Source organism: Lithobates pipiens, unplaced genomic scaffold (assembly GCF_037356315.1).
Source record: "Lithobates pipiens isolate NorthernLeopardFrog02 unplaced genomic scaffold, aLitPip1_a1.2 Scaffold_10, whole genome shotgun sequence".
NCBI lineage: Eukaryota > Metazoa > Chordata > Amphibia > Anura > Ranidae > Lithobates > Lithobates pipiens.
Window position 1 is genome coordinate 173,102,706 of NW_027507686.1, and position 23,873 is coordinate 173,126,578.

Genomic DNA, 23,873 nt, shown 5'->3' on the forward strand with positions numbered 1-23,873 from the left:
TTATTATAGGCTTTCCTGTAGGTAAAAGTTAAAAAAATGAGTATACAACCACTTTAAAGTGGATGAAGTTCTGCTTTAAAGTGGTAGGAAACCGCAGCAAAAAAAAAAAAAAAAAAAAAAAACGCACAACAGGCCCGGGGCAGTTTAAATCATCATGCAATGCATACTAGCACATTATGACAGACATACCTGAAAACAAAGCCCTCCACAGCACTCTGTCACTACTGTAGGCACTTCCATCTTCATCCAGTCTTCCTTGCAGATTCCTGGGCTTCGATGATATGAATGGCTGAGCTGTTTGTGGTACGGCTCTGATGGAACAGCACAGGTATGCCATTCCTTCAAAACGCATGCGCCAGGGATGTCCCCGGCTGCTTCCAAAGTAAATATTTCCTAAATGGTGCACGTTTAGAAGATATTATCTGTATCTATGGGTAAGCCTTTTTATAGGCTTACCTATAGGTAAAATGCAAACTGGCCACAACAGTAGAATTTGTTGAATGTTCATTAGGGAATTCTGAAATATCATTTGTCTGAGCATTCGATCCCATTATTGAGTCAAATAATTTAGTTCCAAAGCCATTAAAGTTTTATCCAGGCTTGGAGCTTGAATGTCAGCCCAGATGTATTAAACAGGTTTACTTTTTGCCTAGAATTTGTGCATTAGAATATGTAGGATTTTTTTTTCCCTAAACAAAACGCACATTCACAGTTCAATCCCACACAGAATTTTGTTTATTCAAGAAAATATAGTTTGTTTTTTTGGCTGTACTTCTTCTATGGATCATAGGAGTGCGGTTTGTTCTGTACTCCTGGGACCCATTTTAAGCCGATCGTGGGCTAAAGCCAAAGCACCCAGTGGGTTTTATTTACTAAAGGCAAATCCACTTTGCACTGCAAGTGCACTTGGAGGTAAAGTCGCTGTCGATCCGAGGGGGACATACAAGGAAAATAAAAAACAGCATTTTTGCTTGTACGGGATTGGATGATAAAATCAGCAGAGCTTCCCCTGAGTTCAGCTCTTCCCCTCAGATTTACAGTGACTGCACTTTCAATTGCACTTGTAGTGAAGAGTGGATTTGCCTTTAGTAAATAAACCCCATTGTAATTTCTCTCTGCTGTCTCTTCCATCAGTTATCTGTACGAGTCACTGATAATAGTCTATGTCAGCTCTGCAGCATCCTGGATGATGGTCCCACCTCCTCTACAGCATACAACAGGTGACCGACAGCCTCAGCTGTGAATTTTCCCTGAATAATTGTGTGTAGAGGGTGTCCATTCCTTGCACTCAGCTCTCAGGTTGCACTGAATCTCTCTGCTCTAGCTGAGCCGTGTGTAACATCAAGTCCCCCCCCCCCCCCCCCTTCTACTGCTGACAAAAAGCCTTTGATCTGCGTACTTTGCATTTAAGTGAGAGCTGCAGATAAACAGGTTCAGCTTATGTAAGAGGATTTGTTAGAGTTCAGTGTATTACGTATATAAGGCAGGGATATGCAATTAGCAGACCTACAGCTGTTGCAGAACTACAATTCCCATGAGGCATAGCAAGACTGACAGCCACAAGTATGACACCCAGAGACATGGTGGGACTTGTAGTTTTGCAACAGCTGGAGGTCCGCTAATTGCATATCCCTGATAGTGGCTGTAAACCATTATAAGCCTGTGCTGTAGCCGTATTTTGGCTATAGCCAGGGTTAAATTGCCAGTAAAGCATCCATGTGCGGGCATCACGCTCTGATTATCGAGTCTGATTACAGATCAGAGTAAAGGGCTGATCCCAGCCCTTTACCACGTGACCAGCTGTCAGTCAATCATATGATGTAAATAGAAGCCGGTAATCAGTATTTCTTGTTTTAGTAAACTACGGAGTCAAAAATAATCAGGTGAGGAGTACTAAAAAGAGAGGAGGATGACAGAATTAGTGCTTGTTCAAAGTCAGCAACAGCAGTGCCTATACTTTTCATAAAATTCTGAATTGTTAATACTGAGCCTCATTTTTAAAAATACGTTTACTGAAATGAATATTTAGGCTGTTGCCGATCTTTTTCTGAAAATGCTATTTATTTGGCTGTCATTGGTTTCAGTACTTTGTCATTGTCCTGGAACAAATATGCTCCAGCACACTGTGTGTTCAGTCAAGCACACAGCCACACGGCAAGCCACTCCCCTGCTCCCTCCTCCAATCGAATTGAGGGAGAGTGGATTGCGCCTGCCCCATCCTCTCTTTTTTTACTGATACTCAATTGGCCAACTCCCCGACATCAAGCTCAGAGAAGGTGTGTGGAGAGACCCAGAGGTGGGCAATATGTGGGTACAAACACTAATGCCACGTACATACAATCAGAAAGTCGGCCAGCAAAAGACAGATGAGAGCTTTTTGTCGGAAAATGTGATCATGCATATGCTCCATCGGACTTTTGCTGGCCAAATTTCGGCCAGCAAAAGATTGAGAGCATGTTCTCAATTTTTTGGTTGGAAAAAATTCCTATCCGAAAATCCATTCGTGTGTATGCAATTTCCGATGCGCAAAAACTCACGCATGCTCAGATTCAACTACGAGAGTTGGAAGCTATTGGCTACTGGCTATTGAACTTCATTTTTTTTTTTTTTTTTTTTTTTTTTTAGACCTGTTGTATTATGTGTATGTATTATGAGGCTTACCTATAGGCACCTCAAATATCTCCTACACGTGCATAGTTTAGGAGATATTTACTGTATATGCAGCTGGTGACATCACCATCACATGCGCTCTGAAGGAATGGCCTACCGGGCTGTTCCTTTAGAATCTTGTTCTGTAAACAGTGGCTCCTCTGCGCATGCATGGGAGTGACATCACCGCCACTCCAGCCACTCACACAGCCAGAGTATGCGAACCCAGAAGGAAGACCGGGTGAAGGTGAAAGCCCAATCAGCGGCGACAGCTCCCTGCTAGAAGGGCTTCTTTTTAAGTTTCACATAATGTGCTAGTACGCGATGCATAATAGCATTTTAGAACTTTGCCTTGCAGGTTAAAAATTAAAATTGCCGGCGGTTTACTACCACTTTAAGGTGTGCAGACTTCCAGTGCCTGCATGCTTGTTCTGTGTCAGTTACTGGGAATTCATTAAAGTCAATAAGTCAGTTTAACAACCAGGTCATTTAAGAAAGGTCAGTGGGGCTAGCCCATATATTTTAATCAGTACAGGTCCCCTTTAACAGACACCCATTCGTATGCTGCAAGAGTTGGTACAATTTTCTGTTGCACGTTCATAAAATAAGGAACAAAATCGTTTACATGCGATTTACTGCACCTGTAACGCAGAGTGCCTTTCACAGGTGACATTCCCTGCCCACAAACGACAGAACAAAGGCATTGTGCAATCAGACATTTAATGTTTATGTACATACATAGAAATTGTTAGTTACATTTTAACAGCTGACAGTGTCAGATCGGAAGGAGAAAGTGCAGCAACAGTGAAATCTATATACATATATAGTACAACACAGGATCATTTGTATGTGGGATCACACTCACCTATGCATAAATACTTTAGCCCCAATAAGACTGCATAGGCTATGTAGATATATATTGAACCACATGTAATTACGAAGACATTGCAAAGAAAAACGATGATGTGCAAAGTGCTGTACCAAAGCAGGCAATCAAATTTGCCTTCCATGAGTTTAGATCAGTCAGGATAATCAAAAATTGTTGGTTGGCGACTTTGCACACTGGTATTAGCCTTATTAAATAAAACATTAAAAAACAAAAATAAAAACGGAAATACAAAAAAGACACAAATGCAACAACTTGAGATATAGAATACACAAAATGTGAAAAACCTGGTCTTTCTAGGAACATATAAAAAGCAAAACAAAACAAATCACTGCTAAAATATTAGCAGTGCTAAAATATTGTGGTTTGTGAAGAAACAAAGGGTTTGCTACATGTAAGGGCCCCTTCACACAAGCTTTTAGTTTTTCCAGGACCTGACTGGAAGGCTCCATGAAAGAAAGGGGAAAAAAAAAAAAAAAAAGCCACTACGGAAAACATTTTTTCTTTTACGAGTAGGGTAGGCACTATAAGAAAAAAAAAAAAAAAATTATAATATATATATATATAATATATTTCTGTATGAGGCATGATCATTCATTTTTCGTATGGTGTGTGTGCACAACTTTCAAGATCCGATTCAGACTTTCCAAACAGGGACAAACCCCATATAACTGCAAATACTTTGGCACTGTGTGATTGTCTGCAATTACTGTGGGTTGCTGCCATCAATATTTCAATTCACCTTTCTATTCTAGAACTTAAAAGTGGACTCATACAAAACACCTTTTATCCTTACAACCCCAATCCATACAATATAAAAAGCCATTTTATTTTAAGTTTTTCCATTTTATTTTTTATTTTATTTTTTTTAAACTGCACTGTGCCCCCCCCCCCCCCCCCATTCTCACCTAGTCATGAATGACGTCTCCTGCACTTCTGAAGCCTCCAGGGATTTGCATGTCCCAGGTCAGCTTCAAAAAAGGCAGGAGGAGGTTGGACCTGTCAGCATGTCATCCCGAACTAGGAACAGCAAAATCCCGATGACATCAGAAAGGAAAATAGCGGCTCAGGACCTGGCATGCAGCAGTGTATCAATGGATTAGGACAACAGTAATTTGCTGGGCATGTACGTATTTTTTGTTTAGGACAACTGTGTGGACAAGGTAAGAGGGGGAAAGAAAAGAAGAGGGATTAAACAAGGAGTGAAGCTCCCCTTTAAGTGATACCCATTATTGGCCAATAATAGATATACCTTTAAAGTACAAACCTTGTGCATGAAGCAATGGCTAACACAATGCAAGACTTTAGTATTCTTAGGTTAGGTACAAAGCCTATGATCAATGCCAGACATTATTGCCAATTTATTTTATGGCACAGTAGCAGGTTTGTGGATATGCCCATGTAGGAGAACCCTAATGGAAGTCTGCATAAATTGCAGCACAAGTTACACTGGTAGTGCTACTGGAAATGTGGCAATGCACACTTCTACTGCAAAGTAACTAAATCTGGACTAACAAGTTTTGTAATGTTGTAGTATAGAGCCCTGGGCCTGGTGATCATTCAGTATAAAAATGTTGTATTACATTTATTGGCCAGTTCTGTCTCAGACTACATCCTATACTGCAAAATATTTATAGAGTTTTATACATACAAGCATTGAAAATTTTGCAAGTTTTCATTTTTGCAATACAGCGACTTAAGATTCCCTTGGGGCAAATCCATCTTTTGCTATAGAGATACTAAAATGTTAACAAATTAAAATATGGCACGTCACACTGATCTGTGTAGGCCTCAATATTAAATTACTGGCTTCCTGCATAGGATGTATGAACTGGACATATATATCCAACGGTTCTTATCTGTTCTTATCTGTGACGCCTGTTAAATGTTTCTATAGCGAGACTGATAGGAAGGTTTACATGTTATCAGCAAGAACCGCAATACATGTTTACAATGTTCTTTGAAGCCCTAGAATTCATTTACTAAAGAAATAACACTAGAACAGTAAGTTTTAATGTTGAAAAACCTCAATGCCAAATTGAACTGTCTCAATTCTTGTAATTTGTCCAGGCTGCAAATACAGTAATAAATATGCTGATCCTTTACATTTTTATTTTTTACTTACTCCTAAGGTGCTGCAGCAATGGTTAAATTATGTTAATGATCTCTTGACTATCCTGCAAGTTGTTTGCATGAAAGTGGTAAACCTATTTCACAGGATAAACTGTAAAAACAAACGCTAATGATAAGCACCTGTACTGGAATTTTTTTATTTTTTTTTTATCAAATGCGCTGAAGAAAGAAAGAAAGAAAGAAAGAAAGAAAAAAAAAAAGATTCTACACAATTGAGGTGGCTGGATGAATCTCTCCCACTGGGACACTGTATTCTGACAGAGGAACAAGTTGCTGTCAGAATACACGGATCAGCAGCTGCAGCCCCTGATCGATGGAAAATTTGTCCCTTCAACAGATATCAATTAAACAATCAACTTCTGTAGAGCCCACGCGCCAATCAAAATTCGTCCAGTTTCTGCTGGAGCGGCTGAATTCTGATCAGTGTACAGCCAAGGTAAGCTTTAATAAAATACCACACTGCCCCACTGTTTAATAATTATACAGGGTTATCTCATGGCGATTACAAAGCCAAGAGCACTGGAAGCTTGGTCAAAGTTACAGATATAGTGATAAAAATAGCTTTTTTGATACTGACATTTTGAACAAGGGGCCAGAGTGATTTTTAAAAATAAATGCTGCAAATGCCTAATTTCACAGCTGAGATTGTGATCACATGACTGGCCAGCTTTCTCCTTTCCTCCTCTGAGAGATGCAGCGGGTGGGGCTGAGATTCCTCTGCTGATGTCAGTATGGAGGGGAGGAGGAGAGGAGAGAGCTGGCTGGTCATGTGATCGCAATCTTGGCTCTTAAATGAGGTATTTACAGCATTTATATTTATTGATCATTCACAGAGGTGGACACTGCAATAGGAGGCAGTGCTGATGGTGTATAAGGGTTAGTGTTATGAGGGCAGCAGGAGGGGGGAGGGGGCGGCAGCTCACACACCGAGATGGGAGGGGGGAGGAGGACACAGGAGCAGATAGCAGGCTGCTGATGACAGAGGCATGTAAACTGACCACGGTGTCTGGTCTCAGCAGCCATGATCTGCCGTGGTCAGTTTACAGAGGCATGGGGAGAAACTGGCAGGATCAGCCAGGTTTTTTTTTTTTTGTTTTTGGTTTTTTTAGGTGTTACAGGGGGCCAAATGACACAGGACAAGCAGGGTGTCATAACATGCTTTAAAAAGGAGCAGGATCATTTATTTTTTTTATTTTTTTTGGGTTAACACTTCAAGTCTGCATCTAGTACTATCTGTTTTGCAAGCAACAAGTAGTCATGACTACATCCATGGATAACATGGTTGTCACTTGTCAGTGGTTTGAATGGACCAGTGTTAAAAGGAAATGTTCACCTTTCATACCATGTTACACCCATATTCGGGGTGGTTTTAACCCCCACTAGCGGCAAAAAAAAAAAAAAAAAAAAAAAAAAAAAAGTTAAAACCACCGGCATAGCGCCGCTGCAGCGGCACTATGCTGGCGGTTTAGTGCCACTGCACAATTGTTTTCCATGGGAAGGGGCGCTTTAGGAGCGGTGAATACACCGCTCCTACAGTGCAGCAAAGATGCGGCTTGCAGGACTTTTTAACCGTCCTGCAAGCGCACCACTCCAGTGTGAATGCCCTTGCGCCTGTAAAGCGCCTCAGTGTGAAAGTAGCTTTACCCATCAGTAAGACCTCATACACACACACCATTAGATTTTCTGCAGATTTTTGTCTTTAGATTTATCAAAACCATCTAGTGCAAGGGTCTGCCTGATTGCAAATTTAAACTATTAAGTTTTGACCTCATATTATATGGTTTTGGTAAATGTGAAGAAAAAAATCTCCAGAAAATCTAATAGTTTGCACAGGACTTAAGGCTAGCCATAGATGGCTTGAAGTTTGGCTTGATTCTAGCTGAAATTTGAGTAGTGGGTGACCCTTGCACCACCTGGATCAATGAACGGCAATTAATTTTAACGGAGCCAAGTGGAAAGTTACCAGCAAAACAGTTACTGCGTCCTATCTGTTCGGGTACTTGGGTGCTGCAGCTGCCTGAATACAATAGTTAGCAATGGAGAGTCCTCCTTCCACACAGTTTAGCGTGGATGGGGGGCTCTACTGAATCAGAGAAAATGGAGCCATGTATGGCTAGCTTAAAAAAGGCACAAATTGTAATATGTGTGAATATAACAAAAAGGTGTGATAGATATACTGCAGATTGTATTCTATTGGTTAAACTCAATGGATTTGTGTCTTTTCAACCCAACATGTAACCATATGGGCAATACAAATCATCTAGTGCTATTCTGAACATACAATGCCTCCATACCAAGAATTATGAAGATACAATCATTCTAAACAATATGGTATGCCTCTAAATGTTTTTTTTTTTTTTTTTTAAATAGATAATGTTAGACTTTGTCAGGTTATAAATGTTTGGGGCACAAGTGAGGCACTGGATCCAAAATTTGATTGCTCTTAATCTGTGATCAAAACAAGAGGCCTTGACTCAGGGAGCACAGTGGTCCCCATACACTAGAGGGCTCTCAGAATGCACCCAGGGCCAAATCCAAAACATCTAGGAGCACAAAGTGAGCCATTCTCATAAAGGGGGGCTCTGCAATCACCATAACCTGTTACACCTTGTGTCATTCGAAACAAAAATAATGAACTTGTATTTTTGGATTCTGAAAACTGGTGTTGTTCACACTTTGTGCTCTTAGACGTTTCAGACTTCAAATGCGGTTTAAATTTGGTTTTGTCAGATTTTTTTTTATTCTGTCTGGATCCTCACACAGGGGTTAGGTTTTCCCAACCTGTACAGTACAGGCTCCTCACACTTTGAATGTCCTCTGAAGAGCAATCTGTGTTCAGATCGTGCATCAGAAGGCATTTGACAGGTGGTGAGGAAACGTATCACCTCCTCATTTAAAACCTGTAATGCCTCAATTCCGCACCACAACAACATGCATTGCATTCCGAAATTAAAAATGCTGTAGCCACGACATTTAGTATAGCCCTGTTCGGTACACTGCAGGCGGGTGGCTGGGTGGTGGTAAAACCATGGCTCAGCTGTCTGTTTTCACCACCCCTGACCGTCTATCTGAAAGAACCCTAAGTGGAGGGGAAATGTCCTTCATGGGGACACAAACATTAAAAAATACAGACAGAGGTGCTAAAAATTTAATCATTTGTTTTTACTGTTGCTTTGTCTGTTTGGGGGAAGGGGAATGGGATTTCTGCCATTCTCTTCTGACACCTCTCAGACAGAAAATAGAGATTTACCCTCATTTTTAATTGACATTTGTCACAACAGATTTAAAAAAAAAAAAAAAAAAATCTCCCAAATGGAGACAGAGGTAGCAAGGAAAAAAAAGGGGTGGAGGAGGTACTAATACTTCCCCACTATACATAAAAAAAAAAAAAAAAAGCCTTAAAATGTAGATGAGTAAAGTCCACAGGTACAGTACAATATTCCAGTTTTGGATAAAGTGTGCAAATAAGATCTACTAGTAAAAAAGGCATGCCAGATAACTGGAGGAAACAGTGGTTATTGGTGTGATTAGAGGACAGTACAATTTTCACAGCAAGATACGTCGTTGTAGAAGCAGGATCACCCCACACATTCAGGTGGGTGTAGTTCAGGCAAATCGCAGTATTAATGCTGCCAAAATAAATACATAAAAACACACTATATTGACCATATGCTGGTTTCAGGATGCAACAGTGATTTTATTTTATTGGCAAATCACAGCAGCTGTGTTTAAATTTGAGGTAGAAAGAAAGTCTTGAGACCAAAAGACCCCCCCAGGGTAAAAGAAAACATTTTGCTTCATCTTCCTTGTATCAACCACTTTGATACATGGGAGAAATGAATATATATTGTGTATAGAAGGCCGTCTATGTTAGTAAATATAACTGTAATAGTTAAGAAGTACATTAACAACATAAAATAAAGCTGTACAAAACAAAAAAGTAATAAATAAAAATAGAAATTTAAGATGCCGATTTTGTACAAAGGTTTTATAATTCCAGTGCTAAAAGAAAAAAAAAAAAAAAAAAAAAAAAAAAAAAAAAAAAAACATGGCATAGAGCATTTCTCTAAAATAAAAATACAAGGGCCACAATTATCTAAGTGTCAGAAGGAAGGCTACTTTCAGTCTGTTAACCCATTCCAATTCGTGTGATTCTTTTTTTTTTACTCTGCTGGGACCGGAGAGAATCCTGTCAAAAAGGATATTACCGCATTAATAAAGCCCATTCAAGCAAAAGTGTGAACTAGACAGGAGGAAGGCATTGCCCATAGAAACCATACTTGTACATTTTTAGGGCTGGTTTACACCAGAACAGCACTAAAATGTGTGGTTACATGTATGCGCTGTGTAGAAAGTCTCCAAACAGCAGCCCCTGCCAACACATTGCGGTGCCAAGCAATGCAAAAAAATGCCTACGTAATTTTATCACAGCTCATACCAATGCAGTGCTTTAGTGCGAACAGGTCCTATGCAAAGCAAGGACTTCTCCTTGTCCTTGCACTTTGTCTGTATTGGGCAACACCGTCCAACGTGGCACGAAGGGCCTGGTGTAAGTCAGCCTTTGGTGTGCCCAAAAAAACAGAAGTTAGTAACTTGCTGCACATTAAACCTTCATGTCTCTTTCAGACAGGTGGTCGGGGGTGGTAAAAAACAGGCAGCTGAGCCGCAGTTTTACTGCCCTCGACCTCCAACCCTAACAATAACAGTATGTGTTCTGCAGCCACAATGCTTCACGGCCACGGCATTTTTAACTTCGGGTTCATAGTTTGACAGTTGGTACCGCCTGTCACACTCACCAAATGAGTTCAATGGGGCTGTACCAAAACCGCAAGATGAATGTTTGGCTCACAGTTGCAACACGGTCCTTTACAAGTAAAGTTTAAAAAAGAAATGGTGTTTGGGAGGCAGCAGTAGCGCCACTACTATACTGCCAGAGATTGCTTTTCAGAGGGCAATAAGAAAGAGTGCTACAAGTCTGAAAGGAGCCTTGCCTTCTATTCTTCAATATACCTGACCATTAAGAAGAGGGCATCATTTTAATATAAAGAGATAGATTATATGTATGTATATATATATATATATATATATATATATATATATATATTCTATCAATATCATATTAGATGATCATAGATGGGCACACATACGCACACGTGTATGTATGTGTACCCATCTATGGTAAAGATTTACCATTGTTTTTGTAATCACATTTGAAATTAAGAAGTTCAGTCCAATTCCAACCAAAGCATTTTTAATGCTGCTTGGAAAGATAAGAACTGAGATTTGAACGGTGTGCCCATTGGAAATATTTTCAATGTGACACCAGAACATGAAATGAAGGGAGGTAACTTTTCTGAATTCCATTACACACAACGATAAATGCTTCTCCACCCAACCAAATCAAAGTTTTAGATGGAGTTTGGGCTTTTATGACAAATATGGTTTAAATGTATGTGATGAAGGATTACTCCTTCAATGCCTTTCAGAGTATTCTATGCATGAAAAAAAATCAACATACTTTCCCCTCTTAATCAATGATACATTTGTTACATGTTTGTGTTGCAATAAACACAAGTTACACACTTTGGTACATTGCGGCACCATCCATTTGTTGTACCATGCCGCAACATATGACAAGGGAAGACATGTGATGGCAACCCAGTTAAAATGAATGGGCCATCTTAACAGAATGCAACATAATGTGTGTGGATGCACTAAACAAATGTAAATAGGCCCTTCAAAAATGAAAAATTGCTGGAGAACATTTTACTTGATGTAGTTCTGCACAGCGACTCATTTCTAACATTGCCACATATCAGTCAGCCTTCTGAAGCTAGAAAACATGCCTTACCCTCTTGAAACTGAATCTTAACCTAACTTAATATAAATGTAGATATAAAAAAGGTAGATGATACCAGGCAAGTATATATAAGAACATCTTTAGGAGGCTTCCAACCTGCGAGCTTCCAAGATAGAAAAACAGTTACCAACATTATAAAGTGGGGTTTGTGAGGCTGAAGAGGCATTTGGATTAAGATAATACAATTGTATGTTGGAGGCCATGTCATAGGCCCTAAGGAGCCTATCTGCCAAGGAATTCCTACATACCACTGCAGGAACTTAACTGGATTTGTCATCCAACTGAAATAGAATTCAATAACTGAACGATTCCACAGAGCCTTCACTCTTCCTGGGGCCACAGACAAACAAATATCCCAGAGAACGAAGGGCAGAGAGATATCTGCTTATCCTCAAACAAGTAGCCTGAAAGCCTGGACTCGCCACAATACTCTAATGGTGATAGCAAGCACAGGTTGTACCTAGAAACAAAGGAAAAGATCAGGTCCGCTCACATTTTATCTGTAGACATTGAGTATATTTAGCATATAATGAAGAAGAGAACTCGCTGGTTTTTAGTAATAGTAAACATATACCATTAAATTCACCACGAATCTTTGGAAAATGTTCTGTCCAACAAAAGACGCCAATTAAACGCACCCAATCTTACTTAATGAAATGATAGCCAATACCTTGTATTCTTCTACTCATTGTCAATTGCATTGCTTTGTTGAGTTTTAACACTTTTCTGATGACACATTTAATACCCACAACATATCTTCTTATTAATAACACTGGTAGTTCAGCGTTTTCTTTGTGGTTAGCTGAATATGGTCCCTCAAGACCATAAACATTCTCTAATGGCACCATCTTGTTTAAACTTCACTGGCATTTTCCAATGATGGATAATACAGATCCAATGAAAACTGGTCAAGCTGTGTTTATAATACCATTTCACCATAGAACTATAAAAAAAAAAAACCCTATAGGTGGCCTTGGTCAAACATCATTTGGTTAAAAAACCCACTGAAAAATAAGGTTATTATGCAGCGCTCTGGTATCCATATTTGGCCATCATGGCGCTTCCAAGCTGTTTTGTTTGGGCACCTCTACCATTAGAAGACTGTTAGGATCCATGGAAAGCGCAGGATGTTGTTGTGGCTGTTGATGGTGGTAGAGTGTAGCCTGCATATCCACGTTGATACAGAACAGTCCAGGTATCAGTTGCCTCTGATATTCCTCCCATTTTTGCATCATGTCCATTAAGGAGGTACTGCTCCTAATCCACCTGGGCAAAGACTCGCTGGCTCCAAGGACCAAGGGAATAGGAAGGCTCTGAGATCTCCTAAGCTCCAAATGGTAGTAGAGTCTAGAAAAATGTGAGATAGTAAGAGAAATTAAAATGACAAATTTCTTTGGAAGTTCTAGAGAAAACATGATCTTTTTCAATGAGGGCCACCTTTCTGAAGGACAGATGAACGTATTAGCTAGTTATAACATTAAACGAGACCTCTACACACATTTTATTCTCTTCCCATCTCCACTCTTTTGAGATTACTGCATTTGCACTTCTTATCACTTTGTGGACAATAATATTCAAATCCATGCTACCACTATATAGCCTTTTAATAACAGATTATAAAATAGAAGGTCATTGGTGGTTGATAAAGGTTTACTTACCACAATATACAATCCTCATTTGATTAACAACTTAAAAACTTTATTGAGAAAAGAGTAAAGGCCCATATCCATTTGTTCCCATCAGAACCGCGTTTTTAATCACAAGTCAATGGAAATGCAGATGCGTTTTGAAGCAGGTTGGTGCAGCTTAGAGGGACGTCAAATGCAGGTCAGAAGGAGGTCAACTAAAGACCAAATGCACCTGTCAATGAACGGTAAGGACTCGTGCACAGTCTGTTCATTGTAATGCCTGCCATATTGCTTCGACCCAGGAAACCCATCCGTAGTGTATAGTTTGTCATTAACATGAATGGCATCATGTAAGGCTTCATTCACACTTATGCAACTTGGAATCGTGGCCAGAATCACACCAATTCTGCCTGCGATTCGAAATCATGCTAAAATCATGCTAACGGCACCACAAATGCAGTGCAATTTTGGTGCAACAAAACTTGCAAGAATCACAGCAAAACACGCGTGTAAAAATGCAACTGGCTCAGAGTCAAAATTTGGTCCTTGAACTTGTCAGGACAAGTGAGCATAGAAAATCCCATTACGGTAGCCAGGCTGCCCTCTGCTCAACACACAGGATCGTGTGAAAATCGGCCAAACAAAATTGCAAATGGGAACGCGTGTTCCTGCTGCATAAAATGTGAATAGAACCTTAATGAAAGTCTCCATGTTGCACCTGGGCTACCTGAAATTAGGAAATATGACTAACATTACACTAATGGGTTTAGACAGCCTGTAAACAAGACCCATAACTGATCTCAGAAGCTTCTCAAACTAAATGTCAAATGCAACGCACCGAAAAATCATACTGCATTTGCCCATTTACACAAGCCCAAAGGGGGCTTAGAGATCAAGCAGCAGCGGTGAATATGAACCCACAACACCCAATCACAGTTCAGTCTAAACTGCTAAAAGACATTTTTTGATGGTTAGCGATGGCTTCCTGAACATCATGGCTCTCTGTCCTAGATAAGAACAGTATGTGCAGAGAATGAACCCGATAAAAATTTTACACAACAATAAACATTTTATACAATGCTGAACAAATGAAAAGACTTGGAGACAAGTTTACTGCCAATATCCTGCCTCTACTATGGGCCCAATAATTCAAATTACAAAGAAACATTTGATGGCTGAACAGGTTTGCTAATAAATGTTTCAAGATATATCAGTTTATATCCAGTTTTGATACAAATACAGTATATGCATATACTTCAGCTGATCAATTACCGTCAACATTAGGTCCTAAAAACACTGCGCATTCTACATGTAAATCTTTCTGCAACAGTTGACGTAGGCCCTGCAATTATATTAAATTCTTCTGTTTTTGATGGTTTTCCCTGCTACACGAAAACCTGAGTTTAAGGGCTTATAAAATCACTGAAAATGAAATCCCTCTTAAAACTAGACTAATTTCAGCAGGATAAAGCTGAGAACATCTGAGAACTGGTCAGTTTATTCCTGCTCTTTGTACAGCTCGCAAATGTATGTCTCATACTAGTAATTATTGTAAAAGAATGTCATATTATAAACATAGATGATGTAATCTTAGAAGACAGATTAGCATAGAATTATTCATGAACAACAGGTCCCTCCAGAGATCACATGTGCCCTCTTTTTTTTTTGAGCAAACCAGCAGGTAGCATGAAATAAAACCGTCAGCTCCGGACGGAGCCGCTGTACTAACCATGCAAGGTTAGTTCGGCAATTTCCCATGCTGAGCATTTGTGGTCTGACAGAGGGACCTGCCAGAACACTCCAATCAGCACTCTGCCATTGGCTGAGAACGCTGATCCGTAGTCGGTTGGCTGCTGGTTTTCTAGCATGCACATTCGGCGGAAGCCAGCTTCTGTTGGACAGACAGACATACACACAGGCCGAGTGTCGGACTTTTTTTCTCTCTTTTTTTTTTTTAACAGGCCGTGTATATCCAACTTAAGGTCAGCAAGAGACTGTTCAAATCTCAGATGGTTCAGTAGGAACGATCAACTTGGGTACAACCAGCCTGCAGGATCTACTTGCAATTATCACTAGCGACTGCTATAGGCGCTAGCAATAATCACCGTCTTCATCTAGTGGGGACAAGCTTTGCCTGTCTCCCTGCCAGAAGAACACAATGTCTCAGCAGGAGGGATTCCCCAGTCAGCACTGTGTGTGTTGATGACACCTGCCAAAAGGAGTATAAATAAAACTTTTAACCTATATTCCACAGAAAGGGAATACGTTTTTTTCCATGTATATCCATCAAGCTGATGAACCTTGTGAAACCTTTCACAGGGACCAGTTGGCCTAGGCATGGTCAGCTTTGTCTATTACAAAAAACGTCTACCACACTAGCCCGTATTTAAAAAGGTAACCACTGTCATGTATGATCATGAACTGGATAGGCAGTATATTTGTATACTTTTTTTTATTAGTTTATCAGATTTCTTATGAAATTTTATGGATTTAGTTTTAACCAGATTATGTTTCCTGTGTATTTTTTAATTATGTCTTGTGCGCAAGAAGACTGGCCAGTGTAATCAGTGTTGTAAGACAGGGGTCTCCAACCCCCGGGCCGCGGCCCGCTACCGGGCCGTAGCCCGTTTGCAGCCGGGCCGCGAAGTGTCCACTGAGATGCGGCGGCGGTGAGCAGAGCGATCACCGCACTTCCGCCCACACAGCCCTGCCGCTACACTGCTGGGGTGAAGCAGACGAGCAGAGAGATGACATCATCTCCCACCGCCCGCCCACTTCACCGCTGTTGCGCCCACACAGCCCAGCCAGTATACTGCTGGGGTGAAGCAGGGGAGCAAAGAGATTACATCATCTCTCACAGCCCGCCCCGCATCACCTCTGTTCTCTCTCACGCGGAACCCTCCACTCCACTCCACTCCACTGCACTGCACTTAGTGACAATTTTCATTTAAGATGCTTCATCTAGTGGCATGCGTCTGTGGCAATCTGAATCTGGTGGCAAGTGACTGTGGCAATCTGCATCTGGTGGCATGTGGCAAGTGACTGTGGCAATCTGCATCTGGTGGCATGTGGCAAGTGACTGTGGCAATCTGCATCTGGTGGCATGTGGCAAGTGACTGTGGCAATCTGCATCTGGTGGCATGTGGCAAGTGACTGTGGCAATCTGCATCTGGTGGCATGTGGCAAGTGATTGTGGCAATCTGCATCTGGTGACGTGGCAAGTGACTGTGGCAATCTGCATCTGGTGACGTGGCAATCTGGTGGCATTGAACTGTGGCAATCTGCATCTGGTGACATGTGACTGTGGCATGTGTCAATCTGCATCTGATGGCATGTGGCAGTCTGCATCTGGTGGCAGGCGATGTGGCATGTGGAAATCTGGTGATAGGCAACGTGGCAAGCTGGTAGCAAGTGACAAGCTGCATCTAGTGACAGATTCTGCATTATGGTGAGTTGAACTATTTCATTTTATATTACAATATAATAATAAAAATGATGCACTTCAATCATCCTGACACAACATTAACCATGGTGTTGTGATAAAGTGCTAACACCAGCCATTTCCTGACAAATTGGCCGCGAAAAGCCGCATCGTCCCCCATGCGCCCACCCCCCCAGGCCTTGCCACAATTTTCATCCACAATGCCGGTCCCCGATGCCAAAAAGGTTGGGGACCACTGTTGTAAGATTTCTGGCTCATAGCGACACCTGCTGTCTAAAATATGGAACGCCCACAAATGTCTAACACTATGATCCAGGTGACAGAGGGGAGTAGCGGAGTAGCATTGGGTTATGTAAAAGGTCTTATCGATGGTGACGATGTACACTCCACTCCTGAGGAAGTCACGGATAACAAAATATGCAGAGTGAGAGGGGTTTGCTTCTAGGAACTAACTGCAGATGCTAACATGGAAGAAATTAAAGTAAAATGCCACTTTACTTTGTTAAGCACTGAAATAGATTAATTTTTTCATCAAATCTGAACATGAATGTTCATACAGTTTTACACTATGAAAACCTCCCGTTTTAAAATCCTCTGGGACAGAATAAGAATGTGGGATGCTGGACAAGTATATGGATATATAAAATTCAGTGTGGACGGCCATTATCATCATTAGCTCAAGCACTTTCTGGCCCTTCTTGTTCACATGTGGCTCAACATAATCCACCGAGTAAGAATTCCCCTCTGAGCACAAGACTGGCAATTGTGGGATTTGTTATATTGAACAGGACTTCCTAAATTTGGATTATTCCACTGAATGGACTATTGAGCCATCATGCACCATATGGATATGTGATTATATAATATAATCTAATCTCAAAATGCAATTTATATATATAATATTTTTTTTTCATATCTTTTGTATTTTAGGATTCATATATAAATGTAGAAGTCTGGATTTTAGTAATTTTTCATTATTCACTTAACATACATACACACACACACACACACACACACACACACACACACACTGTGGTAGTGTGGTACCCCACCAGTGTATGGACCCAGCATTTTCAACCAGACAGTTTGAGGGGCTCCAGGGAGCTTGTAACGTTAGGAGGAAACTGACTTTTCAGTTTCCTCATTATTTACTAAAATCTGTTTTGGGATCTGGAGCCCGGGGATTTCCTAGTGATCCGGGTGGGATGGAATCCCCAGTCCTGGGTCCAGATTTTGGGATTCACCAGCACACTGACTGGTCAGGTGTGTGTTGGTCTATTTCTAGACACCTGACCAGGGTTCTGGGCTCCACCCTCCCGAGGAGTACAGGAAAGCAAGGGAGAAGTGTGCCTGTCTGCACAGCTCTGTTTGTGAGAGCAGACAGAGGGCCAAAGTCTGTGGGCTGGAACAGCAAGGAAGCTGGGAAAGAGTACAGAGGTACACTAATTCTGTTATAAATTCAAGAGGGCTGAAGCAAAACCTGAGCAGCAGAGCTGACCATATAGCCAGGTGGCTTGGTATTTTTCAGTTATTACTGCTGTGAAATTGAAACCCCTGCATGGGAATGATCGATGGAATTTTTTTTTTTTTTTATAAAAAAGTGGGTCAAAAAGCCCTGAAATTGAGTTTCTGGTGTGGATTGGTCTCGCTAGTGGGTGCTACACTTGACTCATACAACCCCAAATATTACAATACACACACACACACACACACACACACACACTTTCCATTGAAAGGCAGGGCTTTAATAATAGAAGAGACCCTAGAAGTCTCTTCTGTCATAAACCTCCATCCTGCCTGTCAGCGGGTAATGTGATCTGAGCCACAAATGCGCAGCTCAGACCACATTTACGAGCGGCTCTCCATGCCACAGCAATGTTGATCCCGTGCGCAGATGCAGGAGTGACATCACCACTGCCCATCCATTCAAGCGGCCAAAGATTCCTAATCCAGGAAGGCAGACCGGCTAAAGATGGAAGCGCCGGGGAGCTTCGATAATACAGGACTGGAGGGCTCCATTTGTAGGCAAGTCTGTGATCATGTACTAGAATGCAGTGCATACCTGTATATTGTGACAAAACCTGCAAGGGGCCCATTTTTGTTGTTTACAACCAGGCCTTTACTACTGCTTTAAGCACAAAATTATTATACTATATACATGTGTGTATACCTGGCTGATATGTGACTGCCCAGCTTCTTCTTAGCTTTCCTTAGAATATAGCGACATACTTTGCGTGTCTGATCTTTAATCCACCGAATATCCTCAGGCACATCAGGAAGCCATTCCAAAAGTCTAAAAGCAAACAACAAATAATTGAAACCAACTTCCTGCTTTAATGTTTCCCTATGTACGGTCTAACAAAGTTCTATCAGCTCACTATTCTTTGACGTGATCAGTTTGATTTTCATATTAATAGAACAAAAAAAAGGGGGGGGGGCAGGGGTGGTCACACTGAACTATATGCCTAATAACCTTTCTATTCTATGTATTCCAAACAAGGTTAATGTAAAATGTAAGAAATTAAGGCTATGTTTCTATAGTACTTACATGCATTTTGACAAAGCAGTACACATAATCCTACCATACATAATTCATATTTTCTGGCAAATGCCACAAGAGGATATAAGTCTCAAGGTATGTATTTAATGACTCAAAAGTCTCTGCTGGAGACCTTTAGCTGGGCACACCAAAATGTGTTTCATAGATCTGCATGTTCATCTTTTTTCTGCCTTTTTTCTCTGTTGTAGCTCCTCTTCCTTCCTGCAGGTGTCAGTGTCCAATTATGGGGATACTTTAACCACAGCAGCCACTGATACTCCAGAATAATGTGAAAATTAGGGACAACAGCACTAAATGTGCAGAGTAAGGTAGTGGTTCATACAAAACAGAACTGAAGTTCATTTTCCTAACTAGAGCACCATAGCTTGTTTTGTGGCCGACTCTTAAGAAAAGGCAACTCTTGCATTAAACTGTAAAATTCCAGTCTGATAATTACCTGACCGTGAAAGACAATGCAGATTCTAGAGGTAAAGTGTAGGGCAGCATCAATGCAGATGCCAAGCGAACCGGCAACAGATTAGATATTGATAGGTATACACTATGCTTCTCTGTACAGGCCTCCAATAGTGCTGAAAAGACAGAAAGTGTTAGTTCTCTATATAGAAGCAGCACCTGCATCACAGTATAGCCATCATCATGTCCAAAAATTTATTATGTATCCAGCCATCCTTTTTTCACCCTGTGTGGGGGTTCACCTTAGCCACTTTGTTTTAAATTGCGGGCTGGTGCCCATTTGATGGGTGGTACAATGTGCTGACATTTTTTGATATGCAGCAGTGCAATGCAGCGCAGTTCTACCTAAAAGCATGTGTCTGCCGTTTTCCACAACACACATTTCACCAGCATTGTAGTGTGAACAGGACACATAGAAAACAATTGCTGCCATAAAAGGCATTCAAGTAGAGAAAAATGCCACTCATCATACACCATGTGAATGAGGCCCCATATATGTACAATTCGTTCACAGTTTTGTATAGTAGTTATGTTGTATTTTACTGATTATTTTATGTCAAACCAGTTTGTATGCTGATAAAATTGAGAGACCTACAAAACCTATTCCATTCTACCAATAATGATGATGTTCTCTATGTATACGATTCTTTTGAATTGTTTCTTTGGGATATGGTTTTACACTTTTTGTAATAAACTTGGCCAAATTTTCTTCCATTATGAAAGGTATATGGGAAAGCATGCCATCTTGATTCTATAATATTGCTCTTGCTGATGTGATTTTCTAAATTTTCTGCATATATGATAAAGAACCACAATTTTCTAACTCATCACACTAGAAGTGGCTTATTGATGATTTATACATTCATGATTCTTTGGAAAGATGTTTAATGTCATCCTTACCCTCATTAAGTCTCTGAGGAAGATGCTCAAACACATGTTCCTCAACCTCCTCTACTGCAGAGTTTTCTGTAGACTGCGCCTTCTCCTCATTGTTCTCCTCATTCTGATTAGGTGGACTGGCAACAGGTGGCAGGGCAAGATATCTCATAGGTTGTGGCCGGTTAAGTAGTCCTGTTGAAATAAGTTACAGTTTAGCATTACTATGCACTTACAATGGCAACAAAAAAATTAGGAATTTGGACTCATCTGTAAATTCCATATCTGGGAGTACAGTACAGGACACAGGCAAAGTATTTTTAGACCCTGTGACATCCCCAAGTAATGAATGAGCATGACCTTGCAGCCGAAACCTGCATCCACAGCAGATTGGATGCCCACCTGGTAGAACTTTGAATAGGCATAAACCGAGGACTGGATGGCAGCCTTATAAAGCTGGGCTACTGAGACCTATTGCTGGAAAGTTAATAAAACCATAGGAAGAATGGATGGTACTACCTGGTCAACGTGAAGAATGAGGATCGTTCCTACAAAAGAGATGCCAACTCAGCAAAAAGACCAGACAAGACATAAGCTATTATAAGGGTCACTTTGCAAGAGAGGTCATTTAAGGGGATATCCCAGATGGATTCAAAGGGTGGTTTCTGTAGGGCAGAGAGAATCAAGTGGAGATCCCAAGGAAGCACAGGTTGCTGCAAAAGGGGGGGGGGGGGACATATCGTGAGAACTGCAAGATAAACCTCAAATAAAAAACTTTTGATAAGGCAGAGTGAAGCCAGAGGTTTTTGAGAGAGAATTAACAAGGCCAAAACCTGTCCTTTCAGAGTGCTTAAAGTGGTAGTAAATTCTGTTCTACCACTTGTACCTACAGGCCAGCCTATAATAACTTGTACAGTTTAGGAGATATTCAGAGTGCATGCAGCCGTGACATTATCGGCGCATGCGCTCTGAGGGTCAGAATACAGTGCCGGACCTCAAGAGCACATAAACGGCAGCTCCCATATGCAGGAGAAATGCCATCATGCCCGCAGCCACTCATGTAGCCAGAGGACGCAAACCCCGAAGGAAGACCAGGGGGAAGAGGTTAGCCCTCTCAGTGGTATCAGCGGGGCATGTGCGATGCATACTAGCACATTATGACATTGCCTTGCAGGGGATTTTTTTTTTCTCCATCCACTGCGGTATTCTACCATTTTAAAGCAATGTAACCAACTAAAGTAGATTGGACAAATGTAACTATGCATTCAAATACCACTTCTACACCAACACCCAGACCCATCTCTTGACTCCTTAACACCCCTTCAATCTTCTCACGTATTACAAATTTACTGAGCGACTTAACAGAATGGGCGTCACACCACTTCCTAAAATGGAGCTTGTAATATTTCCTCCTCCACGATATCTCCCCCCCCCCCCCAATGACTTTACCATTAAGATCAAAGGCACAACCATTGGTCCCTCTACACATGGAGCCAGGGAGCTGGGTGTAATCCTAGACTGACCTCTCTTTCAGCCCCCACATCCAATCATTGGCTAAATTGTGCCGCCTTAACCTCCAACATTTCCAGAATTCACCCCTTCCAGACAAGCGTACCACAAAACGTATTCTTTCCTCACTTATTTCCTACCTTGACTACTGCAACTCCCTCCTCACTATTTTAACTTTAACAGGCTGTCTCCCTTCAGTCTATTATGAATGCTGCCGCTAGACTAATACATATATTTTCTGGAGCGCTCAGAGCACTTGCTGGGGGTGTCAATGCTCAAAAATAGTCCTTAAAAAGTTCAGAAGATATTTACGAAAAAAAAAAAAAAAAAGGGAGCATAAAAGATAATAAAACTAAATTAAATAGTCCGATAGGATACTCCAGCTAGACCTGTGAGTGGTTTTACGCTAGGGAGTCAGTGGTGGCAGCCAGCTGTCAGAGCAGAAGAGGACTCTGTAGAGATGGAAGAAGGGAAAGGAAGCAGCATTAGGTTTAGGCGTGGTATTTAACTCACATAATATGAATGTTAAAACAGGCATGCAGCACATCGTCCCAGGCGTCTGACGAGCAGTGGGCATGGCAGAGCAGCTTGCGTTCGGGCATGCCTGATGGAGCACGCATGCTCTGAACGCGAGTTGCTCTGCCACGCCCCCTGCTCATCACGGACAATGTGTTGATGTGCCTACCATCCACCTGATCCTCGGACACCGCTGGAGCAGCCAGGACTTGCAATCATCCACGCCCAGCGGTATGGACACCAGGGATTAACGGGGATCTATACTACATGCCCATTTACTATTGATATTATGTGAGTTTGAGATCACACATTAAACCCGATGTTTTAACCTAATTCTACACTCCGATCGGTGCAGCTTCCTTTCCCTGCTCCTAGACCAATACACCTTACTAACCGATCCGTGACTGCTGTTCCTCTCTGCCAGTCTTTCACTGGCTTCGCCTACCCGATTGTATAAATTCAAAATACTAACCGCAACATACAAGACTATTCACAACATCACCAACCTCATCAGCACATAGCGCCTAAATCGTCCTCTCCACTCCTCCCAAGACCTGATGCTCTCTAGCCCCTTTGTTACCTCCAACACTTGCCTCCAGGACTTCTCCAGAGCATTCCCATCCTCTGGAACTCCCTTCCCAAATATGTCACCAGAAGAACAATCATAAGAAATAACTTTAAATTTTGTGTAGTTTAAAGGCCAATTCCACCTTTCATACCACGTTTCATGTTACACTCATATTTAGGTTATAACATGGAACATTCTACTGCCTCTCTTCTTGGCCATATTCTGTATATTTTGGAATTTGGTGCAGCTGTATGTGGCTCTGCCTGGTCGGAGAGCACTACAGCTGCTGGTGAGAATGAACCCTTAGAGTTTGGTGCATCATCAGTCGTATTTTTAGAAAAAAGAAAAAAACAATACTTGTGCTTTTTACACATTCTTCCCCACATGTATTTTTTACATTCCTTTCAGGTGATGAGATTATTATTTTTAAATGGTTGGGTGGCATGTGAGATTATAGAGTGTGTGTCTGAGCAAATAAATAACCCTCAGGTGGCATTGGTCACTTGACAACAGTAAAGTGAAAGTAAATTTATTTTTGTTTTATTAGACAATGGATCAGAAACTGCATATCTAAGTGACAGATATTTCAATCATCTTTTTCCTTACTGTAGTCCAAGGGAGTCTTTGAAAGTCATTGGGGAATATAATAGTGTGAATCTCAGACCCCTGTGTATATTCGCCTGAAGCAAGCTCTATCCAATGTAAATATTAAGCCTGCATGCTAAAAGTAATATGGGGGGGGTGTGGCCTGGACATGGCTGGGTGAAGACGCGTGTGTTCCGCGCTCCCGTCC

General features: G+C 41.2%; 1 protein-coding gene across 1 annotated transcript in view; it reads right to left on the reverse strand.

The window, feature by feature from the left end:
- Window positions 1-3,352: 3,352 nt before the first annotated feature.
- PNPLA2 (patatin like domain 2, triacylglycerol lipase) overlaps window positions 3,353-23,873 on the reverse strand; it is a 74,424-nt gene continuing 53,903 nt past the window's right edge. Inside the window, exons 7-10 of the mRNA XM_077459890.1 lie at window positions 20,512-20,682; window positions 19,595-19,727; window positions 18,769-18,891; window positions 3,353-12,875 (exon numbers count right to left, since the gene is read on the reverse strand). Coding sequence (XP_077316016.1) covers window positions 12,581-12,875; window positions 18,769-18,891; window positions 19,595-19,727; window positions 20,512-20,682 — 722 coding nt within the window. The 3' untranslated portion in view covers window positions 3,353-12,580. The remainder of the gene's footprint in view (window positions 12,876-18,768; window positions 18,892-19,594; window positions 19,728-20,511; window positions 20,683-23,873) is intronic.